General features: G+C 41.0%; 1 protein-coding gene across 3 annotated transcripts in view; it reads right to left on the minus strand.

Moving 5' to 3' along the window:
- Nucleotides 1–6,396: 6,396 nt before the first annotated feature.
- The window catches only part of LOC132126850 (zinc finger homeobox protein 3-like), a 208,623-nt gene continuing 191,014 nt past the window's right edge, over nucleotides 6,397–24,005 (minus strand). For all 3 annotated transcript variants that reach the window (XM_059538409.1, XM_059538418.1, XM_059538403.1), the window contains 5 exons: nucleotides 18,339–18,472; nucleotides 17,689–17,889; nucleotides 14,059–14,182; nucleotides 8,491–13,962; nucleotides 6,397–8,362 (listed from right to left, as the gene is read on the minus strand). In XM_059538409.1, coding sequence (XP_059394392.1) covers nucleotides 6,651–8,362; nucleotides 8,491–13,962; nucleotides 14,059–14,182; nucleotides 17,689–17,889; nucleotides 18,339–18,472 — 7,643 coding nt within the window. In that variant the 3' untranslated portion in view covers nucleotides 6,397–6,650. The remainder of the gene's footprint in view (nucleotides 8,363–8,490; nucleotides 13,963–14,058; nucleotides 14,183–17,688; nucleotides 17,890–18,338; nucleotides 18,473–24,005) is intronic.

Genomic DNA, 24,005 nt, shown 5'->3' on the forward strand with positions numbered 1-24,005 from the left:
AACAAAATAAGTCATTTTTTTTTTAATTTGGACACAGAGGAGGGCTACAGATCTTTTGCAGATGTTAATATTATCAGTGATTATTTAATGACTTAAAAATTACTTTAATATGATTTAAAAACAGTCTCATGCTTTTAATACGTTTATGGTGGTTTTATGGTGCTTTTTATTCTTTTGTTGTTTGACAGCCTCCTGATCTTTAGCATCTATTCCACACCACTGAGTTCAGTGCTAATATAATTCTTTTTAAATTAAGCATTCATATAAAACAGATTGTTGCAAATCAGTCCAGTGCAAGTTATTGTCATGTGTTTACCAGATGAGTATAAATGGAATTTTAGTTTGTTCTGAACAATAGCATCAAGTTAGCAGTAGCTTTTACTGTAGCTGGTGCTAGCAACAACAAAGTCATGAGTTTGATTCAGAGAGAGCAGGTATAGTTGTAACATTGGTATTAAGTTACTATACACTGCACTCACTTGGTATTGGGGTGTATTTTGTAAAAAATAACAGACATTTTCATTGAGGTTCCACACAGAGTGATTTAAGTTAAACATTTTGTTGGAGGAAAGTGTAAATTTTGATTGCTTTCATTATAGTGTGTATGCTTTTAGTATGCTTCACAATCTAAAGATGTGTCTATATATATATATATATATATATATATATATATATATATATATATATACATACATACACACACACACATAATTTTTTTAATTAACGGTATACTGTTTTTATATAATATAAAAATTTATGTTAGAAAGCTTTTCCGTTTGCTATTAAATTTGTTATATGACACCTTTATAGTCTAGGTGTTAGGAACCTAACATTTGTCTGTGTGACTATTTAACATCCAACTTGTTTGACATAGAAATAGAATTGACTTGGGTAACTGAGACAAAATTTCAAAGTTTAGCCGAAACACTTCCTGAATAAATGACCAAAGTGATGCACTGCAACTTGCTTTGAACAAAAGCACCTGCCAATTGAAAAAATGCAAATGTAGATTGTTTGTTAGATGTGTTTCTTCCAACATCCTGTCAAAAACCTTAGTTGAAAGCCATACAGAACAGGAGTTCATTAATGGACCTGAACACCAGCATTGCGAAACATCCCTGCTGCTAGTAATCAGTTCTTTTCTCTTTCTCTTCCAAATACTGTAAATCAAATAATCAAGAGAAACAAAGTGAGAGACATGCACACAAAATACAGACATATTGTAATCACCAGCAAATACATATATGATAACACGCACAAAGGGCGTACACAAGGGAGCTCTCATCTGATCCCGCTCTGCACAAGGCTTTGAATTAGCCTGGAACGCTGCATTTGATCCTCTGCAGGAGTCAAAACTAATCTCAGAGCTCTGCTTTTAACAGCAAACTTCACTAGGAATTATATTTGATTGTAAGTCTTAATCAAGTTCAATTTGTCATAAACAGCCACTTCTAATTAGCTATGTGTCTACATATCTTGCTTAATATATTATAATTAATCATGTTCATGAATGCTCCCTAAGAGGCATTTCAATGTGACTGCTCTTGCAGAGAATACCATACCAGCAAGACAATGAACTACTGGGAATGTGTGTTCGGGGGCTGTCAAATCATGTGCATGTTGCATTAGATTAATTGCAATTAGGGTTAATTACGTTTTCAGAATCAAGCTCACGCCAATGATCAGATGAACTATGCTGCTTATTTTTGGATCCATGTGTGTTTTAATGCCAAAAATGTATCAAAAACGCCTCACACGATAAACTTTTATGCTCATACTTTTTAATGTATCACAATGAGCAAGAAACATACTTGATGAAATATTTTCAAAGGAGTATATTCAATTACCATCTACAATCAACTTAACTAGGACAACAAGGTTTTTGTGACAAAAGTTTCTCTTTAAAAGTCTGAAGTTCCATGTGGTTTATGTATGTTAGTCTCCATGTAATTTGGTACAGTTTGGAAATCTTCATCATATAATTACAGTAACAAAAAGCTAACAAGACTACAGTATAGAAAAGACATCAAGAACAACATTTTTGGTTTAACTTGCTCTTTTTGTACATTGCAAGGCTGTAAGTTCTACCCTCGGATGGGCTACCTGGAGCCACAGAGCCGTGCTTGTGAGGCTCGTCGGAGGAGGAATAATTTGAGGAGAACGAAAGAGAAAAAATATGAACAAAAAGGAAACACAAAAGCATCAAAAATGCTGTGGCACCAGGAGCCACTAAAAGATCAGGAAGCTCCAGCAGCAGTTCATCGTTGAAACTGGAGCAAATGTTTTTTGTTTTTTCGTTTGGTTGCTTGTTAGTTTGGTTATTAATTTTGGTTGATTCGCTTTTTTGTGTTTATCTGCTTCCTCAGGAATCACACCCAGGAAAATCCCCTCCCCTTGAACAGTAAAGTCACTCTTTATGGTTGGATGGATCCGGTCGACTCCATGCCAGAGTGGAACAACGTATCAATCACTGAAGTGGGAAGGAGGAAATGAAACAGGTAGCAACACTGTGAACTGGGAGACAACGTATGCGATTGTTTGAGTCCATCCCGTTCAGAAGTGCAGAAAATGTCTGAGTAGATGCAGAACCAGAGAGAGAAAAAGAAATAAATTCCTCTCCGTGTCACATATGTCCACTGGTTGCAGAGTCCACTCCCGTCGGCATATAGTGTTATTTAAATAATGACTTGATATCGGGGCGCGTCGGCCCTGCCTTTGGCTCCCATGCCCAGTTTTGGTGTGTCAACAACAGCCTTCTCAGACATCTCAATGACATCTCTCAAGTTTCCCAGAGTTCATTTCTCTTTATTTCCTTCTTTGTCATTTCAAAGAAAAGTGTTGATGTCTTCTTTAAATATATCTATATCTGTATACATGTTTATTTTCACAGTGGGCAAAAGGATGACCTCTACAGCAAAACCTGTCGCTTTCGTTCTCTCTTTGCAAAATGTCCAAGAAAAAAAAAAAAAAGTGAATCAAGTATCCCAATGAGAGTTGATGTATCTCAGCCACGTGTTGGATTAACCACAATAAATATACACTCATCAGGGGCACCAACTAAAGATTTGCGTGTTTTCTACTGCATGAAGCTTTGGCCACATTCATATAATTAACAAAAATAATAACTGCTCAGTGCTTCGGTATCCTCTTTCGCCACATTACAATATTATTGTGTTGTACATCAGACTTGTCAAACCCTTTACTGAAGATTCAGCTTTACCGTTCAGTATGTTTTGCTGCGAAATGAAAGTAGAAAATAGAATACAAAGTATAAAAACTCAGACTGATGCTGGCTCTTATGAAACACACACACGCACACACTCGCACATACAAAGTCCATGCTGGCTGAAACAGTTGTGAGGGATTCTGCCCCACACGAGAGCCTATAAAAACGAGAACACTTTGGAAGCAAGAGATACAACTGTGTCAAGACAAACAAATATAGGAACATTGTAACACCATAAAGTGGCCAGAGAATGATAGAAAACAAACAGATGTGATTTCAGTTTTAAGCTGGCATTGTAACATTAATTTATAAATGGATACCGACAAAAACGAAGGAAAATAAATGTACAGTTATATGAAAATAAGCAAAAAGATATTATCTGAGACCAAAACTATGCAAAACATTCAAAAATAAACTATATCAATATCAGACTTCTCGAAAATAATTATGAACAATATTATAGATAACATGGATTGTGAGGAGTGGATCAGCTTGCAGATCAAAGGAACCCAATTTCAATGGCATGCACACCGAAAAACACCAAATCAAATCTTGTTCTGCAAAACATTATGCTTGTTTACACACCTGGACAAGTGTGCAAATATGTTACTAAAGCCAAATACGTTTGCGCCCCCCAAAGCATCATTGACACATTTCAAAACTGACATGATTTGGAAAAGAGCAATTCCATTTATGATTAGATGGGGGCCATTTCGCTAAAATGCAACCATTTCCATTGCAATGACTTGGAGTGAGGGATCTCTTTGGACACTTCTACCTTGTCATCATGCAAAACAAGGGACACCTAAAACAAATCCTGCTTTTCCCGGTCTTATAATGCTTTGGAATGAAAATGCCCCTTACAGACCCGCATCAGACATTTCCTGCATGAAAATGGCTTTACACCCTGCAGACAACAAATTCCCTACTTGCTTTTCCAGTAGGGGAGGTCGGCTTTGCCAAACAGCCTTTCATTCTGAGACTAGTTCTAAATCAAGAAGCACAATGACACTGGATCAGGGAAATGCGTAAGTACCAGACAGGTTGCAGTATGTACATTTTTGGTAACCACTATGACTTGGTGATCTAGTTCAAGTGAGTAAAGTCATTTAATGGCTGCAGGGATTCTGTTCACTCTCGACACATCCTAATCGGGGTGAGGTGATATTCAGCAATCCATGATGGCAGAGTTACACAACAGCTTACAGTCACCTTAGAAATGGGACATAATAGACTTGTACTCAATTTGAATAAAAAGAAGCAGTCCTTGCCTAAAAAATGAAAACTCAGGTGTAGTATTTGGAATGCACTATTATTATTATTATTATTTTATTTTTTTACAAACATTATAGGTCATTGGCTTTTAACATTGGTCTGTTAAAAAAAAAAAAGCTAAAATATCCTTTGGAACATATATTCACAGTCTTCAAAGTTCCGTTTTGCAACAAGAAGGGGAAAAAATGCTGCAGGGGCAGGGAAATGGTTTATTGTTTGTTTCTTTTTTTTCTTAAAGCTTAGCCAAAAAGCAAAAGGAGCATGCATCTAGGTATTCTTCTTTTCCAAATCCACATTAGCAGCATATTCTTTTTATTAATTTTTTTACAGAAAGAAAACAAAAGAAAAAAAAAATGGATTTCATGTGTGACAGAAACTTCAACAAAATTTTTACAAACTGCAATGGCTCTGTAACGGTGCTACTCCACAATGCAAGGACAAGGGCCCTTTTTGATTTTTGGTTTTCTTAGTGTTTGACGTAAAAAAGTCACCTGTCTGCTTGCAAAGAAGCAAAAACGGCAACTCTGATGCGTACTTCTTTTATTTTAAAACTTTGTTTTCTTTCCTTAAAAACAGCAACAAATTCTCAAGTATAAAGAAGCCTCTTTTCTCATCTTTATGCACCAATGGTGAAAGTGTTAAGTCTTTGGATTTTCTTTTTGTTTTAAAGCGTGAGAATTATTATTATTATTCTTTTTTCATTTTCATATATGACAACAGAAAACTTGAAATGAACATAAAAACTATAGCAGACTGCAGCCACATTACATGGAAACAAGTATCTGCTTTGTAGTGCTGAAGGAGAGGCAGTTATCTCCACATCTACAAAGGCAGGGGGTACAGAAAGAGGAAAGAAAGGAGGAACAGATTGACAGCTAGAAAGAAAGAAAGAAAGAAAGAGAGAAAGTCAGACAGTGGTAAGTGCACTAAGGTAACACAAATATAACTGAAACATTTTCAAACACCCCAGATTTCTCTTCGCTTTTGGTCAATGCTGCACCAACCAAAGGGAAGAAACCCCTTGTGACAAAGAGATTCAGCTGGGAGAACAAAAACAAGAAGCTGAGTATTGGACAGAAATAGAGTAGAGATCGTTTCCTGCTCCTTAATAATCTAGTCTATTGGAATGACCAAGACAACACCAAATGAAGCGCCTTAAAGTTGGACGATACAAAAGCTAAATGTACACAAAGATTTTTCAATCTACCATACTGTTTAAATTCATTTCCAATGCAACAATCTACTGAACACCAAAAATTTATATATCTATCATAAATACAGAAAGTTTTTTTCCTAAAAAAAATCTTTTTCCCCCACCAAGTCTGCAATGCTTTTCGTGTCTGGGTAAAATGGGAAAAATCTCCCATTAAAAACAAAAAAAAATTAAATGATAATAATTAAGATGGTTTAAAACCAGCAATGTAGCTACTCATTGAATGCCCAGAAACTTTAGTTGAGTTAGTATAATTTCTGAATACTTTCTGCCAATAAATGTCATACAAAAACACAAATGTCCATCATTTGTTTGGAACAAAATTAATAAAACAATGACTTTGTGTAACACAAGAAAAGGTTGTGAGCTGTTGACCTGAGAATAAAATAGACATTACATTATTTTTCTTTTCTTTAGCAAGCCATTGGTATCTGAATGCTTAGATAGCAAGAAAACTGTAAGACTATTCTCCCATACAGTACATACTGGCTTTATGTGACTGTGCTATTAAGCGGAAATACTTTTGCAAACAAGGGACAGCTTGTTGTCTCGTTCTTTGTAAAGAGAATTGTGGGGCCATTAAAACAACTTTGAAGCAGTCCACTGCAATACAGCATTCCACTAGCAATAACCGACTGTAAACTGCTATGAGCTCTATTCATATATATATATATATATATATATATATATATATATATATATATTGGGAGTTGTAATAAACTAAAACCAGCATGTTGATATGGGAAAACAATCCACTAACATTAAAATTTTTGGTTACAAGCTTTGGAATTGCAGTTAGTCTTTACACATCTTTTTCTGAAATTGGTTTGTATACTTTAAACATTTTAAACATTGCTGCTTTTTTTCTTTTGTCTTGTGTTTTTTTTTCCTTTTCCTTTTTTTTTTTTTTTAAATATTGTTCATCACTGAAAGCTTTTACAATCTGATGGAGTCCGATCCTACACTAGCGAGATTACTACTACAACTACTGTTGTCTTTGAGACAGCCAGGGTGTTGTGGCTCCTCTGCTGGCCTGCCCAGCCTGTCTGCTGACTTCTGACTGTTGTCAGAATCAGAATCATCGGTAAAGACGTCTGTTGGTAGCGAGGTCTGGACCCCTGAGGTGCTCAATGAACTTGAGGTAACCGTTGAAGGAGAAGAAACTGGAGGAAAAGAAGACAATGCAGACGAAGAGGGATTGGGCTTCCCAGCTAAAGCTCTGGAGAAAGGGGTCTGGGACCATGATTTGCCTGTAGCAGTTGTGTTGAGTGGAGTGGTTGTGAAAGAGGAGGAGGTGCATGAAGATGCAGACGCTGATGAGGACGGCGTGGTGGCTGATGTTGTTGGCGAAGGGGATGGGGTGTTGTTTGAGTGAGTGGCAGACTGCGAGGTAGATGCGGTGTTAGGACTGGGGAAGCAGGCTGAAGAGTGAGGTAATAAATTAGTAGCGTGCTCTTTGGCATTTCTGGATCTCTTGATTGTTCTGTGTTTGTGCAAGGCTGAATCCAGGTGTTTACTGAGCGCTTTGTCCCCTTCTAGTGTTGTGTCACAGGCAAGGCAGTCGTAGAGGCCACCTTTTGCTGCATTCCCACTGTTGGGGACCCGAAGCAACATCTCTTGCAGGTTTGCCACAGACTGACCAAAAAAACAAATTGACTTGAGGTGGCTGATAGCCGCTTCCTCCTTGCTGAACACAGCTTGACACTTGCGGCACGCCAGCTGATACTGAACTTTGGGGACAATATATTGGTCAAGATGGGGGTCTGCACCTTTGCCATCCACTTCATGCTGCTCAGTGGCTAGGTTGTTGTGAGTGGAAGAGGTTTCGACTGAGGCATTGCTCTTTTGCTCCTCTGTTTTTCCTGGATCTTTGGCAGAGTCCTTACGGTCCACAGAGTTTTGTGATGTTTGGCTTGCTTTGGGTTGCTGGATCTGCTGAAGCTGCCGCTGCTGCTGCTGAAGTGCCTCCTGCAGGCTCTGTTGATATTGCTGGTAATGTTGAAGCAAAGATCCTGGTGACAGCCCCATCAGGGCCTGTGATAAAGCTGGGTTGTAGGGGAAAAGACTTTCCATGCCATACATAGGCTGAAGATATCCACCTTGAAGAGCACCTGGTATCTGAGGGGCATAATATGGAGAGAAGCCAGGCATAAAGTAGGGCAGGAACTGACTTGTTAAAAGAGCTGTTGGATCTGAAGCTAAAGCTGCTTGAAGAGCTTGAAGTTGGGCAGTATCGACCACATACTCCATACCAGGTGTTGGCATCGAGGTGGCCGGAACAGCAGTGTCTGGTTTTTCTTTCTTGGCACTGGCAGCAGAAGTGGATGGAGTGGGAGTACCCCCAGCTGAGGATGGTGTGGGGGGCTTCTCAGCCTTCTCCTTGGGTTTCTCTTTGTCCCTGGCCCTCTCAGGATCACGATCTTTGGGAGCATCAGGACGAGGGCCTGGCTGAGTCATCAAAGAGTTTGATGTAGAGGTGGGGGTAGGGCTTGAGTGGGTGACAGATGTGCTGGCCTGAGCTGGGCTGGGCGAGGCCAATGAAGATGAGGAAGGGGTCTTGTTGGGTAAACCAGATGTGGGTAGACTAGGTGAGGGTACACTGGCACCAGGCATGTTCAGGAGGTTCTGAGGTTTTGGAGGGGTTAAAGCTGCGGAAATTGACACAGAGAAGCAAAACATGATTTATGATTAATGTTGCAATATACATCTGAGAATCAGTAGTTATCATATTTTAAAAGTCTCACACTCATACTAGAGACATAATTTGATGACATACCTGAGTTGGATGAGTTAAAGCCTGGTATGGAGGGACCACCAACACCTGGCAGGAGAACAGGGGGGATCCCCTGTAAATTTGGATATCCTGACTGAAGGTTCAAGGCTTGCAAGGCAGGTGTGTCAAACATCCCTTGTTGCTGCATGGCTTGTTGTTGTGCTAGTCCCAGGACCTCATTTGCTTTCTTGATACGATCCATCTCCTGCTGTGCCATCAGCTGACGAACCGTAGCTGGATCAAAGTACTCTTTCTCTTTATCGAGTTGACTTCCAATGGTATCCTTTACTTTGGAGATGTGTTGCTGGGAAAAGATGTGGTCTCGCACTGAGAGGCGAGCACTGTATTTAACACCACACAAAGAGCATTCTGTCTTAGGTCCCTCGTAAGAAGTCTGGTTAATACCAAAGTGCTTAGCCATGCTGAGCTTTGCCTTCTTTTCCTTAGCACGAGCATTTTGAAACCAGACCTGAACAACTCTCTTTGGAAGTCCAATGTCATTGCCAAGTACCTCACACTCCAGCATGGTTGGAGTCCTATAATCATTGAAGCAGGACTTGAGCACCTTAAGCTGAAGATTAGTCATCTGTGTTCGGAAGCGCTTTTGTCCAGGTCTGTCTCCACTATCAATGCTTCTGCTTCCAGAGGCCCCTGGACTTGGTGAACAAGGGTCGGCCAGACTAGATGTTTCACTATAGTCTATTATATTTTCATTTTCAAAGTCTTTTGTGTAGAAGCTTGTTGCAGGGCTCACCAGTCCTGAGGACATCTGTTCATCATTCTCAATGGAGAAGACTGCGCCCCCAGACTTAGAGAGAAAATCTCCACTATTATGGCTGTGTTTTGCATCAGCACTGTCATTGTCAACGTTTGCCTCATCACCTGTGGTAGTGTCAGTGATGGCTGTATTCACAGAAGAACAATCATCATTATCAAGTTTATTTTGATCAAAGTTTGTGTTAACTGAGGAAATGGTTGGGCTTTCAAACTCCTCTGCTCCCTCAACCTTAATAGATGTTGGGCTCAGGAGAGCTCTGGGGGACAAGTCCATGCTTTTGCTCACAGGTGACAGCGATGAACTTTGCGCATCATTGTTAGACTGGGCAAGATGAGCATAGCTGGAGATATCCAAAGGATCCATCTTCAACTGCATGGCTTCCTGTTCAGATAGCAGACCAGAAAGCGCTAGGTTGTAACCAGCACGTTTAGCCTCATGCCAGTGGCGTGAACGAATATGGGCCTCGAGGGCAGTTTTAGCTTTGAATAGGGCTCGACAAAATGGGCAGCGGCGGTGTGCTTGAGCCGGCCCAACAGCCCGAAACTGACCTTTTCTTTCTCTGGCTCTTGTGTTTTGGAACCATACCTGTACCACTCGTTTTTTAAGCCCCACTTCATGGGCAATGTGGTCAAGCATTTTACGAGTAGGATTGGAGTCAAGCAAATATTTCTGGTACAGAATCTCTAGTTGCTCTGGTGTAATAGTGGTTCGGAGGCGCTTGTCTCGTTGCGGCTCCTCTCCACTATTCATGCTGTCACTTTCTCCTGGACTAGTTCCTGCCTTCTCCTCCAACTTCCTCTTGAGAGAGTTCATAGTGGATGTGGGTGTTGATGGGGAGGTGGCAGAATTGCTGGACATTTGGGGTATTGCTCCTGCAAGGAGCTGGCTAGCAAGCAGAGGATTGCTAGGATCAAACAACATGAAGGACATGTCCATTGGGCGATCCAAAAACTGAGGATGAATGAACTGATTTTGGACACTCAGGAAATGCAGTTGCTGGTGTTCCTGCCAGTGTTCAAATGAAGGGAATGCAAGTTTGCACTGTTCACACTGGTACGGGATCATTTGCTGGGCCAACTGCTGCTGTGAGGCAGAGGCTAAATGAGGATTAAGGGCCATGTGGGAACTCTGGGAGGTCTGACTGGTATGTGAAATGGAGGGACCACTATGCTGTTGCTGTTGGGAGAGGGAAGGTGAAGAAAGCTTTGAATTCTTTGAGACTGTATGTGTCTTTTCCTCTCTTTGTGGTCTCTGCTGTGGAGTCTCAGATGGATGAATGGTTTCCTGTTTCAAAGATGTCTGCTCTCTTTGGCCCAATGATGTTTCTGGAGAGTGTTTTGATTTTTCATCAAAATAGTTTGATGAGTGAGCTGGTGTAGGCTCTTCCTTTTCAGATGATGTGATCTGAGAAAATGCAGAGGATGAAGGAGGAAGAGGGCAGAGGCTTGAGGATGAGGGAATTGGTGTTTGACCTGATGACCCAGAGAGAGTATAGTATTCATGAGAGAGATCCACAGAGTCCTCATTTAGACTGTCATACTGCCCGTCTTCCTCCTCGTCTTTGTAACAGAGCTTCTTTTGGTGTTTAATTAGGTCAAATATGCGCTGGAAAACCAGGCTGCACTTCTTGCATTGATAGTTTAAGTTGGTAGTACGAATGTATCGGTCATTGGATAACTCGCGTCGGTCACCTTCTTTCCCTCCTTCTCCCTGGTTCTCATAATTTTTACGGGCTTTCTGTCTAGCATTTTGGAACCAGACAACAATGACTCGAGTTGGAAGGCTCAGAAGATTGGACAACTGCTCAAATTCATCATCTTTAGGATAAGCATTAGCATCAAAGAAATCTTGCAGCACCCTAAGCTGGTAGTCTGTGAACCTTGTCCTTGAGGACCTCTTATTTCCAAATGATTCCTGCTTTTGAGGCTCAGGGGAGGGTGGCTTTGAATCAATTTTGGTTTCTTCAAGAGTTGTAATTGGAGGGTTGTTAAAATTATAAGGTGAGTCTTTGTTGCGTTGTCGCTCTTTAAATAGTGTATTGCGGAACCAGTGCTTGATGACTTTCTGGGGGAGTCCTGATTTATCTGCCATTTCCTTAATTTGTTCCTCGTTGGGAGAGTTGTTGATGTCGAAATACTGGCGGAGCACCCTTAGCTGGTCATCTGTGATACGGGTGCGGGGTCTCTTATTCTGTTGCTGCAACATGGCGGGGGTTAGCTGCTGTTGGTAGAGCTGGGCCAGATCAGTGGCCAGACTGGGCTCCACAGCTGGAAGTTGGGCAGGAATCTGAGAAGGTAATGACTGGAGTGACATGGGCTGCATCATAAGTGGAGAGAAGAGAGGCAGATCCATCGGCATTGTAATTTGGGCCAGTGTAACTGGAGGCTGAGGAGTTGGAGCAGTTGGTGGTGTCAGGTTAGGAGCAGAAACGGGTATATTTGGTGTTGGTGCCCTCTGAGGAGGTGGAGGTGGGGGTGGGGGTGGAGGTGGTGGAGGAGGTGCATTAGCTTCAGGTGTCTGAGGTCTCAATGGGTACAGCTTGTCATATTGTTCCCTGTACTCTTTGGCAAATCTCTCTAGGAATCTGAACGGAAAGAAAGCCTGGTGGATATGCTCCTGATGACTCTTGAGAATCAATATGTTGGAAAAGAGCTTACCACAAGACTCACACTCCAGTTTCTCTAATCCTTCAATGGGATCAACTACTCTGGTGATACCAGCTGGCCCACTGCATCCTGACAGAGATCCTGTAGGCTTTCTTTGTGCTTTTTGCTTGTTCTCATTGTACTGAATTACTAACTCGAAGCCAAAATTCTCCAGTAGGGCTTTGGTGGCATTCCCTCTGGCATCTGAGGCAATCCTTGGAGGAGGAAATCCAGAGTCATGGTTCACATTTACAACAGCTTGAGGAGGATCTTTCTTTTCTTTGGCCTTGTCTGACACATCTTTTGGAACATGATCCTCAGCTTTATCACTTATTTCTTTATCCTTTGGCAGCTCTCTTTCTTTCTCAGTGTGAGGAGATGGCTTTGGCTTTTTATCTACATGGTGAGAAAGGCCACTGTGCTGAAGTAAAGCCATTTGGCTCGATCCTTGGGAGTGGGAATGAGATTGGTGCTGTTGCTGAAGGTGGTGGTGCATAAGCTGTTGTTGTAAGCAGCTCTGCTGGGCCTGCTGGGCAGAGTTTTTCTGTTCTTCCAACAGTGAAGCAGCAGATCCACTCAAGTTCAATGAAGAACTGCTCGGGGTCATCTCTGGATTCAGTTGAAATTCTGCCCCAGGAATGTAAAACGGAAAGAGCAGCTGCTGTTGCTGAAGAGGGAGAAGAGCATCTGTTGTCATAGGGAAGTGCTGGAGAAGAGGGTTAAAAAGCTGTGACTGAAGGAGAGCAGCCTGCTGGAGCTCTTGTTGGAACTGAGCTTGTGCCTGTGCCTGAGCCTGGGCAAACTGCTGTTGCTGTTGCTGGAGCTGCTGCTGATGACCCCTAGAGGCTAGCATATCTGCAAATTTCTTCTTTTTCACTTCGTGATTCTCAGAGGGAGAGGGATGACAGGCTGAGTTACCCAAATTCTCTACATTGTGAGAATGACTTGACAGATGATTACCTCCCATGATGCTCTGTGCTGTCTGAGCTCCAGCTGGAGAGCTGCTGCTGTTGTTGGAGCTGGTAGTTGAGTTAGTGGCTGGAATAGGGCTTGGGGTTGAAGTGCTATTGGAAGTGCTTCCACTTGGGCCACTACTGCTAACAGCACTAGAAGTGCCACCAGCTGCTTCAAGCTTTGCTGCCCTGGCCTTGGTTTGATGAAGAACAGAGCGCATATGAATCTCCAGTGTAGAGCTCTGGCTGTATGCTACATTGCAAGTGCTGCACTTGAAGGGTTTATTATCAGGGCTGCTGGTAGGCTCTGGCGGACCGGTGGTAGATTCCTGAAGAGCCCTTTTGACTTTGTGTAAGTGAGACACAGAGTTGTAGTGTACAAGAAGAATATTCTTTTGGGTAAATGACTCTTTGCAGACTGTACACTTGAAAGGACGAGACGGATCTAGAAACTTCTCCATAGTAAAGTTGGGGCCTTTCCTAAATGGCAGGGCTCGTTTGGGTTCAGATCCAGAATCTTCTTGCAAAGATCCAGAGTCACTGCCAGTTGGGCTTTGCTTTTCCTCTGGGTCACTTTCATCTCCCTCTTTCTCATCATCAAGAAGGGCTCCCTGGTCCTCCCCAAGTGAGGGATCACCCATAATCATTAGGTCTCCATTCATCAGTAAACCTCCATAGAGCTGCTGGATGTCAGCTTCACTCAACTCCAGATGACTGGTCTCCAGATGCTTCTTAAGTGCCTGTAGGGTCCTGAAACTGCGCTGGCATAAACAACACATTGTGGCTGCTCTGATTACATGGTATTGGGAATGCAGCTGAAGTTTCTCTATTGTCTTGAATGCCAAACTACACTGGTTGCAGCGGTATTTGTAGACATGACGATCAGAGACAGGCAGTTGGGGCCTTTTATTGTGGACCTCATTGAAGTGCATCTGGAGGGCATTGGAGGATTTAAAGAATTTGTTACAGCCCTTTTTCCAGCAAAGAAAACTGGTGGAATCATCTCTTCCAGGCTGTTGTTCCTCAAGAGGAGACTTGCGAGCTTCAGCAATGTCTGAGGCCAGACAAACTCCTTTTTCAGGCTCAACATCTGCCACCTCTGCAATCAGAAAAATAACACTCATTATAATTCTGACAACATAAACATATTTGTGTGTTTTTAAAATGTTTGTCCTCAATTGCGCAACATTCTAACCTGTTTGTTTCTTAATCTCATCAGAGTTTGAGTTGACCATGGACTGAGTTGTGGTTTGAGTATCTTTCTCTGGTCCAGGGACTGGTATGAACATGCTTGCTGGCAGTACTTCTGATGCTGCCACCTGGAAAAAGAAAAACATAGTATTTGTTAGGTTAATTATAAGCCTTAAACAATAGCATCTTGATAAACATAGAACATCTCAAATTAATGTAAAAGGACAAGGCAAGCTTACCCATTCAAAGTTACACATTTAAAACCAAGAAAATGTCTGCATTATATACAGTAATCCTTCATTGTAAACACAAATGTGTAAAATAAAAAGATTCATATGAGGTGGTACAGGTGAAATATGTGCTATAAACATAAAAATAATTTGACAAGATAATCATATTATTTGAACTGGACACAAACACATTTACTGTCCCCCTCTTTCACACACGTGACTTAATTTGCCGTCAATTCAATTTGCACTTTGATGACTGAAGGTGTTTTGTCATGCTCTGCGATAGTTCTGCAGCTGCAGCCAATTAGTATGATGGCCTAAGTGGTCTACCTTGGCCAGTTGAAAAGCTTGTTAGACAGCCTAATTAAATAAGTCTTCCACCTCATAAAATGTGCTTTTCATTCCAATAGAAAAGCATGGTGCAATGGTGAAATTCTGTCATTCAGCCAGGAATTCTGGGTAATGCAACAACTGTCAATTTTTGGATAATGATCAGCACTCTTAATTTAACATACAGCACTCATTAAAATGTTTTCCAGCAAACCAGCATATATTAATCTAAACAATTATGCAAATGATTACTTGAAAACAAAGTCATTAATAAAAAATGCAGATAAATTTAAATGTAGGTAGATGGCAAGCAGCATGTTTTCTTAGTCAATTTAATTAGAAAATTTAAAGTAGCAATGAATATTGTTGTGATAAAGGAGCACCAAGGTTTGCTTGGCACTTCAAAGGTTGAAGTTAATCAAGTGTGAATGACAGCTACCTCCCTTCTATCTTTTTAGTGCACATGATTCTCCATGCCTGGCTCTCACTCACTCGCTATCTTTCTCTTTCTCAGAATAATAATAAAAAACAGATTCATTAACAGGATCCTATTTAACAATAATCAGTGACTGAGATTAGAAAGGGTTTGGAGATGAGCCACTGTGTGCTTCACCTTCCTTCAATTAACTCCCCAAACTGAATAATCAAACTCACTCATCATGCATTTCAATATCCCAATCCCACAAATATATCCCCCTTCTCTCTCGATCTCTCTGCATGTACAAATCGTTCATCCCTTGTCTGAGCCCTTGCAAACTCTGTGCCTCTTTTTCCTACCTATGAATCAACCAATTCATTCATTCTTACACCAGATATCAGCTTTACGTCATTATTTTTTAAAACAAAAACTGAACTGTAGATTGCATAACTTCCTTCAAACTTAACAAACCTTATAAAATTAGTCATTTTTGTTTAACAACCTTAATAGCTTGACTATTTTCCTGTGAGAGACCTAAGCAAACATAGTATCATTATATGGCTGTTTCTGAGATCTGAAAGATGGAAATGTTTTATAGTGAATTTAAAATCTAATCACAGCTAGCAGCTTTAACTGCTATGAAGTGCCATCAAATACAGAATGCCACCCAACCTCACGTCTCTGAGGTTGAAACACTGAAAAATAGTCAGTGAACCAGAGCCTTCCATAAACATCTGGTTACTGCAATCAAAATCACACTGGTAAAAATGTAGCCCTTTTTTCTGCTTTTTAGCTTCCTCACCATCACCCACTCTCCTCCTAACTAAAAGTGTTAAATGATTGTGACCAGTATGGAGAATTTCAGAAACAAAACATGTCTGTGATTAACATAACAAAGTGGACTTTTTCTAGACAACTGCATCATTAGGCAAAGAGTGCCGAGTGCTGAGAGTATCCCAAGGTCACTTTTAATTTGGACCGTCTAATTGGCAAACATAGTTCCAAATGGCTATCATCTAGCCAGGCTCAGAATTAATGAAGCACAATTATTTTCATTACCCCTATCTTAGACAGACAGAACATTAGACATAGAATGAGGGAGCGAGTGAGGGAGAGCGAGAGAACAGGAAGAAAGAAGAGGTGGGGTTAGTGGAAGAAAGTGCATCTTTATGCAATGTTTGCAAGAAATAAAAGTCACCTGATTCAGAATTCATTAAGCTTGTCTGTCTGACATGAGGAACAGGATAACTCTCGTTACTTGTAAAAAAAAGATTCTAGTTTTAATGTGCATTGTATTAGCTCAGTTTCTATCATGCACCGCACTTGTACAGCACTCGGTGTGTTATTACCTCTATAAAAGAAAAAATATTGCTGTCTGGCCTCTACTAATGTGTTCACCATTTGCTTTCGGGCTGGGGGAGTGGAGCTGCCTTCACAGAATTAAGAGTGATTGGCCAAGCAAGGAATTCAAACACCACAGGCAAACTTACACGTAATTATTTCACTGCTAAAATTCAGTGCAAGAAAAAAAAAACACCCATGAAAGCAGGGTAGTCTCAGTAGAAGCTGAAATGGAATAAGGTGAGTATTCTCAGAGGGACCAGGCAGACTAGGCTTCTTGAGGCCTGAGCGCTCTGGGACCAGAGAGGTGGAAATAAGGTAAAGGGATGATGTAAGTATTACTGCTTCTAGTGAGTGCCTGGAATACAAATGACCTTAGTAATCACAAGAGGCTTTTATAATTTTTCCACTAAACCGAGAACATTTCTTCTAAAGTTAAGAATTACAATATTCATCAACTTTCTACAAACCAACTGTTTCTTCTAATTAAATATAGAGGAAAAGTCTACTGCTTCGCAGAATTTTTGCCTGAGAAGACCCTAGCAATGCGTCTCTTCTGGAGTTTCAGAGATCTCGACAATGTCACGAAATGTGCTCTGATCTGCCAAGTTGATGTCTCTGATCAAAAGTGAGATTTTTCACCAGAAACTCAAACATTTGAAACATAACTGAGATCTCCATTAAGTCCCCTAAGGTAAAAATGAGCAAAAAAACTTTTGGGAATGTAACCTTGTAATAAAACAGGGAAATGATATTGACCATAATAATACCTAACCAGTGTTACTCATAGCCATGTTCATGCGTTTTCCTTGCACAACTCATTTTCTATATACAGGATTGCCAAGGGCCATATCACAATGAGCAGTTTCCTTCGGCGATTTTAATAAAGCCTTAAAATGTCACAAATTTGACAGAAGGAAAGAACCTTCGGTCCACAAAGGCAGAGTGAGCGAAAAACTGTGAGTCATTTGTGAGGTTGATGTCTGACATGATGATTACTACTGAACATGGCAGTTAAGGCCATGTTGCTTTTGTGTAAAAAGCATATGGCCTTCACACCACACAACAGAAAGGCAGTGAGGTCTCACATAAAAAACAAAAGATCACAGAGAGAAATTAACTGGGCTTAATAAACATCCATCCACTAGACAGACTGAATGGGAAATATTTAATAAGGTTCTTTTGACTGTGTAAGTAAAACAAACTTGGTTGAATGTCTTGGACATTCATTAAGGGAAACAAATGCATGCATATGAAATGGAAGGTGATGTCTACTGTGATCGCTACCCCTAAACACTCTTCTGCAGTAACTTACTGTGGCAATTAGCTTGTCGACGCAGTCTGGTGCCACACTGTGGAGGTGAGTGAGATGGAACTGCAGGTGGACCTTGTTGTTGAGCATGTCCTGGCACAGCGGGCAGCGGAACATGGGCTGCACTGAGTGCTGCGTCATCACGTGCATTCTGAGCCGGTTCAGATCTGTGTTGCTGAACTTGCAGTAGGGGCACTGGTACATCTATACAATAACGAGAAGGTCGAACAAAAAACATTATTTTCTTGAGAAGTGTGGTAAAATCAAGGGCAAAGCAAGGCTCGTCTATCTACCACACAGTGAGGAGTGGGCTACTCTGAGAGGTAGACACTTCAAAGAGCTCTCATCTGTCAAATATCATTGATTTTTCACCTTTTGCACAATTAGCACTGCAAGAGCAGCAGAAAAGATGGAGAAATATAATATTTTTAGAAAAAAAAATACATGCATAATTTAAAAAGGCCAGCTACATTCTACTACTCTATATTAAAAAGGGCTGAAAACAACATCCTTGGATATTTTGTTAATTAATGGGTACAGTTAATGAGACCTACATGCCTGGGGATTTGATAAGGTCTAACTGAATCTACTTCACAAAAACAGACAGAGAGAATTCTAAATGTTTTGCAGAGGCTGTAGATTTTGCTCCATACCTGCTCTCCACTGCTCTTCTCAGCGGTCCTGGGTCGTTTTGACGAGAGGGGGCTTTCTGCTGCCTCGGACCTTGAAGAAGGCCGCTTGGAGGGGACCGGGGAATCTGTCTGATCCCTCTCCGATTGGTTGGATGCTGCCACAGACACAAGAAGAAGCATACTTGTCAAAACACATCACCGATTTGGCAGTCAGGGCATGCAATCAATCAATAAGCCAGCCTCTACAAAAATGAAACGCAGTAAAACTGTAGTTTTGTGCCATAAAATGATGCAGTACAGCACAATGAAAAAAATTTATCACAGTTAAAATGGCTTTTATGAAGCCTGCTATGCTGAGCTTAATAGTGAAAGCAGACCAAAATGATGACGTGGTAATAAATTAACTTGCTAATGTTGAAACAAAGCATAGTACGATGCATTTAGTTTGATGATACCCAAACAACACGTGAAAATCTGATATTCATTCACTTTTCATACGCTACAACAGTGTGGGTATACAGGAACTGGAGTCTACAGCACAATAGTGCATGGGTGGTAATGGAAATGAAATATATTTCTGCAGCTTTCTCTATTTTAGTAAAAGTGAGGTAAACAAATGCTGAACATTAGCATTCATGTGATTCAAATCTGGTGTCATATTACCATGCAATACGCTGTAATATCTTCACTTACAATATTGATTACATGTAAAAAACTGGAGGCAGTATTAAAGCAGTTTTTAGTACCAATGTTGCCACACTCAAGGCGTAATTAAGAAACTGCAGTCACTTTTTGTAAGGAAGTGAGTAGCATGTCTTTCTAAACCATAATATATAGGCATTGAACAGGTAACACCCAGGCCGGCGGATTGCTAAGGCAGGCTGCTCCCCCTCCAAACCAATGTAGTCTTTTAACCGCTCCTCCCATGGCACTTAGAAGATGCAGTGCGCCATGCTTTGACAGCTCGTCTTTTCCTATGTTGGATGTTTAGGACATCAGACATTGGCACAGACATCTAATCAAAACATTAGTTTGCCACAGTGAGCAGCTTTAGGATGCATGCTCTCTCAGATGAAGCCATTTGAAGTGTGGCTTCAGCGAAGGGATTCGCCCAACTTGAAAAGAGTCAAAAATACCACAGGCGGCTTCAAAATTTATTAAGAAGAAAGAGTTCTGTTCTGGTTTCAAATTTGATTCCTTTTCCTTGTTTATTTGCACTTCTCATTGGAATACAAAATTACATTCCCTAGTTATTTCGAGTTTACATGTTACATTTTGCTATAGTTTTTAAGAAAAGATTCTTCGCAAACTATCAATATATGTAAGCCGGTTGCTAATATTGAATCTATAGCTATTGGCGTGGCTCATTCATTTCTAAAAAACAAAACTAGCTAGCTAGCTAGCTAACTAGAATACATGGATAAAACAAAGTTGAAGAAAGCAAACTAGAGGTGGCAATACATAGCAATATCAGAGTGTATGGTAAAAATAAAAAGCTCGTATAGAAAATAAATCCACTCTAAGCCATAGAGGGGTCAAGAGAACACACTGTTCACGCTGCTAGGGGAAAGAATTCACAGTGAAACTTAAGACGCTCTCTCTCACCAGCCCATAACGAGGCCATAAAGAGTTAAATTTGGCATGATTTGTCCAGTCCAGAAAGGGCAAATTGAGAGCAGGGGATTGTGGGGGACAGTTTAAACCGGGCTGACGATGTTTCTTGGGCTGACATTAAAGTGTCAGGTCCAATCAGGGCAGGGCAGCTGAGCACTGGCTTCAGTGGGAGGCCCTACTTGGGGGAACGCTGCCTGCTGTGGCTCCTAGAAACTCCCCCAATCAGCCAGTGCTGCCCTATTAGGTCCAGTCATAGCCAATCCCATTAGACACATCCACCAATAAACAAAGGAAATGTTAAACAAAGGAACCTCCCATTTGTTGCCATTAACCTCTACTTTCCATCTGGGCACTGTCCCGGCCACTTCCTCTTTACTGCACTGCTCTTGGCTGTCCCTGTGCCAGTCCCTTGACTTTTCTTAGCCCATGTATCATCTGCCTGCCAAATTATTATTATTTTTTTTTTTTCAGGAAACCCCTTTTCAGGTGTCTCGAAGGTTCTTGGATCAATATAATTGGTAACCCAAATTTTAAACCAAAAACAGCTTTAATAAAACAGTGGAAACGTGGTATTAGCCACCATTCTCACCAAACACATACTGCTAATGTTATTTAAAACGCAAGCTATATGTTTAACAAAAACTGCAGTAGCTGTGGTATTTTGGTGGTTACCATGGAACATTAATTTTGTTAGGGAGGTCAGGATAGAGAGTATACTGTAAGTAGGCAAAGTAGTTTAAAATACAGAATACTTTAGCTAATGCTAATACATGTAAATAAACCAACAAAACAATTGCCTGTGACTCTAAGTATGATTGAAAAAGGGCTAAGTACACTATTTGAGTATTTCTTGTAATTTTTTTTTCATTTCATTTCAAATTCTGTCTAATAGACAATTGCAAACGAATAACATGAGGTCATGGGAGCAGCTGCCTGCTGGAGGCCTGCAGCACGTGTGGAGGGGAGGGTGGCCCACTGCCTCTGGGCACAGCCGCACCTCGTCACGCCCAGTTAGGACTCCATAAATCTGATCAATTGTTTGCTTTTAAAAAGCCCCAAAAACCCACTTCTGCCACCAAACCCCCGTGACTAAAGCCCAGCTACCGTATCCTGTTTTCTGTTGTCAAGAGACGGAGGGAGAAAGCGGGGAAAAAAACATCATCACAGTGCACGCTGGAACAAAATGGAGACCAATAAACTGGGACTGTTGGCATGTGTAATGTGTGTGTGTTTGGCACGGTTGGGTGGCCACAGGAACATGCCTCAACATCTGAGCAGGTCAGATCCATTTTTAGAGACCATGACCAGAACCTGATGGCTGGGGTTTCTCTTTCTCTCCCCGGTCTCTGCTCATGAACCTGGCTTTGTGTGTCAGGCTCTGGTATGTTCACTGTGTACTAGTGGTGGACCAATATGGGTTTTTGAAGGCCAAATCATAAGAGCAGGGTATTATGTATTTAATAAAATTTTTAAAAAAATGTAAAAAGGGAGATGAAGACAAAATCATATACAAAGCATACATACTGTGGGAATAAAAATGTAAGAATCTGTCTTAGATCTACAATCGAAAGACTAAGGCAGTGATACATTGTAGTTTATATACATTTAGGGGGCAGTGCTTACAATGGAGGCAAAGCACCTGGGTAAAGACCTTAAAGCATAGAGTTTCAAACTGTTATCATACGAATTTCGAAATAATCATAAAAAGTCTTTAAAGGCCAAATATTAGCCCACACAAATAATCTCAAAATTGCAAAATATCAACCTAATGTGTATTTATAACATAACTGATATTCAGCATATTTCTAAAATTCATTTTCCCTCCCAGAAACACAGTGTTACACATTTTTTTTTCTTTTTTTCTGGAGGTATTTTCTTGTTTTTTTTGTTTTTTTTCTGGAGGCATTTTCTTGTTTTTACAGCCACATGGTTTTTAACAGGCAGGAATGGGAACTATTTTAGCCTGCCTGTGTGCAATTCTCGCCCCCTGTGCCTTTTTTCAAAACCATCCTAATGTACTATCTGTAAATCTGACCTCAGTTCTACCATTCACCAGCAGACCGCGCTTGCAGCAAAACCCACAGAGACAGCGACAACGCCCCAACTTTCATTTGACATTACAAAGCCAAAGGAGAAGCAGTGAAAAAAGTCTTAAAAGTCAATTAGGTGATTATTTATTCATGGGCCTTTTCCGTAAGCAGGAGGTCTTTGTTCTGGATTGTCCCGTAAGTGAATTGGACTTTGGCACCTTCTCTCAACCCCTGGAGCTGAGAAGCATTTCCCAGTCAGCCAGAGAAGGCTGTCAGTGCTGAGTGCTAAGCCTCTAAATCAAAGATGTGAAGCACCGCAGAAGTATAAGACTGACACAAGCATGGCAGCAGTAATGCAACGAGTCCTGCGCCACTGAAAATGTCCACAAATGTAAGCACAGCTGCCATCATATCATTACCCAGGTGTACTTAGGAAGTCATCTCCTACGAGATTAACTGGACACTAAAAGTGGGCGGACAGGGAAGGAGCAGAAAAATGATTTCTCCTGGCATATGGAGTGCAGCATCTGCATTTGCAAAAACCTAACAGAATTCTGGAGATGAGCTCCCAAGAAGGCACTGGAAATGCCAAGTGGTCTTTACCTTATGCAGCCCACCACACCACTTTGCAACAAAAGCATCAACATTTGGTGGTTTATAATGGTTAGATCAGTTTGGTCCAAAGGTGATCACCAAGCATGGTCCTTCAGGGTAACTAGCTGGTTAGGCTAGTTAAGAAGCATGGACAACAGCATCCAATGCTTCTCTTTTCATGGGTTCATACCTATTTCACCGTTCTCTCGTTTGTCCTGCTTTTGTCCCTAGACCTTCTCTCTCCGCTTCTCATGACAGTTCTCCTTCCAGTCCATTAATACGAAGGAGCGGTTCAACTCCCCAGTGTTTTAAGTCATTCACTTTTACCACGGCTAACAATAACTGAATATTATCTTTTTCTGCTCATTCCCTCCCCCCTTTCATCCCTCCTCTTTTTAATCTGCAGGCCGCGTCGGTGCCCTGAGCAACAAAGGGCTATATTCCATTTCACCTCATATTTCTCAGGTAATTACTCTGCATCAATTAATTTCAAATAAAGAAAATTACAACCAAAGCCTAACGCCAACGCCACTCCATATTGCGGCTTATCATATAACAGTTCCCTTGGTGTATAACCCACTATTAAATGAAAGGACCACCTCCATGGCTTTGCAAAGGAAGTGCCCATGTAACCCCACAGGCGCGACTGCTACAAAGACAAATTTAAAATGAAGAAATTAAAAGGAGATATCAATTAGTGGACGTGTTATTAATCTTCTGATAGCTAGGCGGGAGCTAACGCTGCAATCACCTTTAGAGGAATTATATGCACTGACACACATACATGCAACTCTCTCTCTCTCTCTCTCTCTCTCTCTCTTTCTCTCTCTCAGGACAGCATGCCAATTGGAATACAGGGAGTAAAACTCATAAACACAGGTCACTGTGAGTGCTGGCTCACAAACAAGGACAATTTATAGCCTATTAGTCCGCAAGACAAAAATAATTTTTATTTAGGGATGACAAGCTTTGAAAGGACACAATATGAATATGCAAACATGTCTGTGTTTTAAAAACGGCTTTGATTGATGCTTCTTTTCGGAGAGAGGGTCTTAGGAAGAACTTCAGTGACATGCTTTTCAGATTGTTTCACTACCCGGTAAATTCATGTTAAGACACCCTCCGGATGATGCAATAAATATGGCATCATAAAAATCATGACATTTTTCATTCGTATTTGTACCATTTCTTCAGTGTTATTCATGCAGTCAGCTGACAAGCTTGACAGCTACGGTTGCATTTCCTACGATTATAACATGCCGCGGTTAGAGCTCCTGCCTATACACAACAACTCCTGTAAAATCTATTGATGGACATCAAGGCCATGAAAAAATGCTGGAGATGGAAACAGATCTGCTTGTAATAAACTTCCTCTGCATCCAGGGGGTGCCAATGTTCACCTTGCAGTCGGAGGACAATTATTTTGCTGTCCTTCTCAATGCTGTCTCTC

Source organism: Carassius carassius, chromosome 3, assembly GCF_963082965.1.
Source record: "Carassius carassius chromosome 3, fCarCar2.1, whole genome shotgun sequence".
NCBI classification, from domain to species: Eukaryota; Metazoa; Chordata; class Actinopteri; order Cypriniformes; family Cyprinidae; genus Carassius; species Carassius carassius.